We start from the raw sequence: 2,321 nt of genomic DNA on the forward strand, positions 1-2,321 counted from the left end.
CCGAGGACTTTGTCGTCAGTCAGTCCCCTTTTGGTATCGCTGAGACCGACTTAATATCGTCTCAAATGTAGACACACCCTTATTAGTGCACATCCCTTCGAATAAGAGTTACTAGTGTTAAGGTAGATCCAAGGGTTGAACGAAATTGTCCAGCTCATATGCTTATGACTCATAGACAACCATCACTCAAGATACAAACAACCTTCTACTCAAAATAGGAGCACTCAACAGTCAAGATTCAATTGCAAGTGATAACTAAAACAAAAGTATGAACTAGCAATCTAGTATTGATCATGTTTAGCTCAACCAACAAATGCAAAACTTAAAGGCATCTAGATATTATTTGATGCAAATCATGCCAATCATCGATATAAGATTACTATTACAAACCTTGAACTAGTTTTAACCTCGCAGAAATCCTTCCAATGGATTCAAGTCCACTGATAATATACAGTCACCTGCACGTTGGATCCTGGACCATATCATTCATTAGGGAAGATTGACAATGTGGAGATTTAAGATGAACAACAGAGAAAAGAATACCTGAATGCAGTGAATAATGGAAGGAAGCTGCCAGTGCGATCTCACTTTCTTTGACGTCAATTTTGAAGGCACACGCAGAAGCAAACTAATGTACTGAAACAAAAATGAAATCTTGCTAATCTCGTTGGATTGATAAAGCGATTTCCTTACTACTCAGGGACGAATTCAGCTTTTGAACTCCCTTTTCTACTCTTCGGATCCCTCGGAATTGTTCTCCGGCGATGCAACTTGTTTCTGCTGCCGTTGCTGTTTGTGATGATTGTGATGTGGTTGTGCATTTGCACTGCCGTCGGCAGCGTCTTCTCCTCCCTGCCCTGGCTGCGCATAGAACTGGCTCAAGCTCGGAGGGTTCAGTGCTCCGATATGGCCTTCCTGGGAGAGCCCCAGCTCCAGCCCTGGCAGATGCTGCCCGTGCCCACTCAGCATCTGGGCAAAGCTCATACCGCCGAGATTGACGCCGGCGAATTCGAGTCCGTGCGCTCCGATTCGCTGCGCGAAGCTTCCTACCGGCCCATCGACGCCGCCTCCGGCCGCAAGATTCGAACATGAAGGCGCTGCGTGCAAGAATCCGGAGTTGAACCCGCCTACCGGGGGAGGCCACATGCCAGGGTAGGAGCGTCCGAGGCCGGCGGCCGCCGTCACGGCCCAAGCGGTCCGGGCGGCGCCGGCTCCCGCTTCCTGACCTAGGTCGTCGAATTGCTTCTGGTGGAGACCATCACGGTCTGAGGCGGCGGCGGCGGCGGTAGCTAGGGCTGACGCGGGGATGGTGCCCGTGCCAGTGGCGGCCACGATGGAGGGCTCCGCTTGTTGGAGCAGCCACTGGATGGTCTCCCCTTCGGATTTGTGGCCCAGTTCCCTTGTGAGCTGGAATATCCTGGCGGCGCAGAGGGCGGGCATCCTTATCCTCCGCCCTCTACCCTCGACTTTAGTGTGCCGGTCCTTGTTCGAACTCCTTTTGGGCGCGGTCGCAAGCTGCTTCCTTTGTTCACCCTTCCCCACCGCCGCCACTCCCAGCCCACTCTCTGCCGGCAAAAGGTCTCTTCTTTGCTCCGCTCCGGCGGTGGACGGCGAGGATTCCTCTTTATCCAACTGCCGCCGGGGCTGGAGCAACTTGGAGGCGCCCTTGCGATCCATGAATCAGAGGAGGGAAAAAAAAAGGAATTTTGGAGAGGAAAAACGCGCAAGGGATGAGGCGGAAGCTAGATTCTCATGGGTGGTCCTGCTCGCCTGAGGAGGATGGTAACAAACACAGGGGGAATCAATCAATACAGAGTTGAAAATCGGCAAGAAGCACAGACCCATAATAAAGTTTGGCAGGCAAAAGTACTTTTTTTTGTTTTCTTATTTCTTCAAAAATTTTTTTAAAATTCATTGTTTTTCTATTATATTTAGTGGAACCGAATAACAAATTTAATATTCAATTGGATAAAAATTTATTTATGTTCGAAATCAATTTATTAATATTTAACAAAAATTATTTCTGAATAATATTCACTGTCAACGAATATATTCATCCAGAAATCTTTTATTGAATTTACAAATAAAATAAATAAAAATATAGAATCATCACTAATTAATCAAATAAATTTAAGGACACAATCAAAAATACCCTTTTCATAATTTTTTTTTTAAAATAACATAAATCATCAAAGAGCATCCTTAAATATAAAAAAAAATCAAATGATACGCACTTAGAAATTTAATTTTCGTAATACCTCCTATCTAACGACTAAAATAGATAAAAGTTACCTAAAGCTGTTAGTTTAAGGTTTATGATT

General features: G+C 45.5%; 1 protein-coding gene across 2 annotated transcripts; it reads right to left on the reverse strand.

The window, feature by feature from the left end:
- Window positions 1-215: 215 nt before the first annotated feature.
- On the reverse strand, window positions 216-1,829 carry LOC121970839 (transcription factor TCP20-like). Of its 2 annotated transcripts, none has more exons than XM_042521820.1 (2): window positions 544-1,829; window positions 216-458 (listed from the first exon to the last, which is right to left on the reverse strand). In XM_042521820.1, exon 1 carries the CDS (start codon window positions 1,675-1,677, stop codon window positions 730-732), a length of 948 nt encoding a protein of 315 aa, XP_042377754.1. In that variant the 5' UTR covers window positions 1,678-1,829; the 3' UTR covers window positions 216-458; window positions 544-729. The 2 variants fall into 2 exon arrangements, with proteins under 2 accessions (XP_042377754.1, XP_042377753.1); XM_042521819.1 differs by having other exon boundaries at window positions 216-472.
- Window positions 1,830-2,321: the final 492 nt, after the last annotated feature.

The sequence above is a fragment of the Zingiber officinale genome, chromosome 4A (assembly GCF_018446385.1).
Source record: "Zingiber officinale cultivar Zhangliang chromosome 4A, Zo_v1.1, whole genome shotgun sequence".
NCBI classification, from domain to species: Eukaryota; Viridiplantae; Streptophyta; class Magnoliopsida; order Zingiberales; family Zingiberaceae; genus Zingiber; species Zingiber officinale.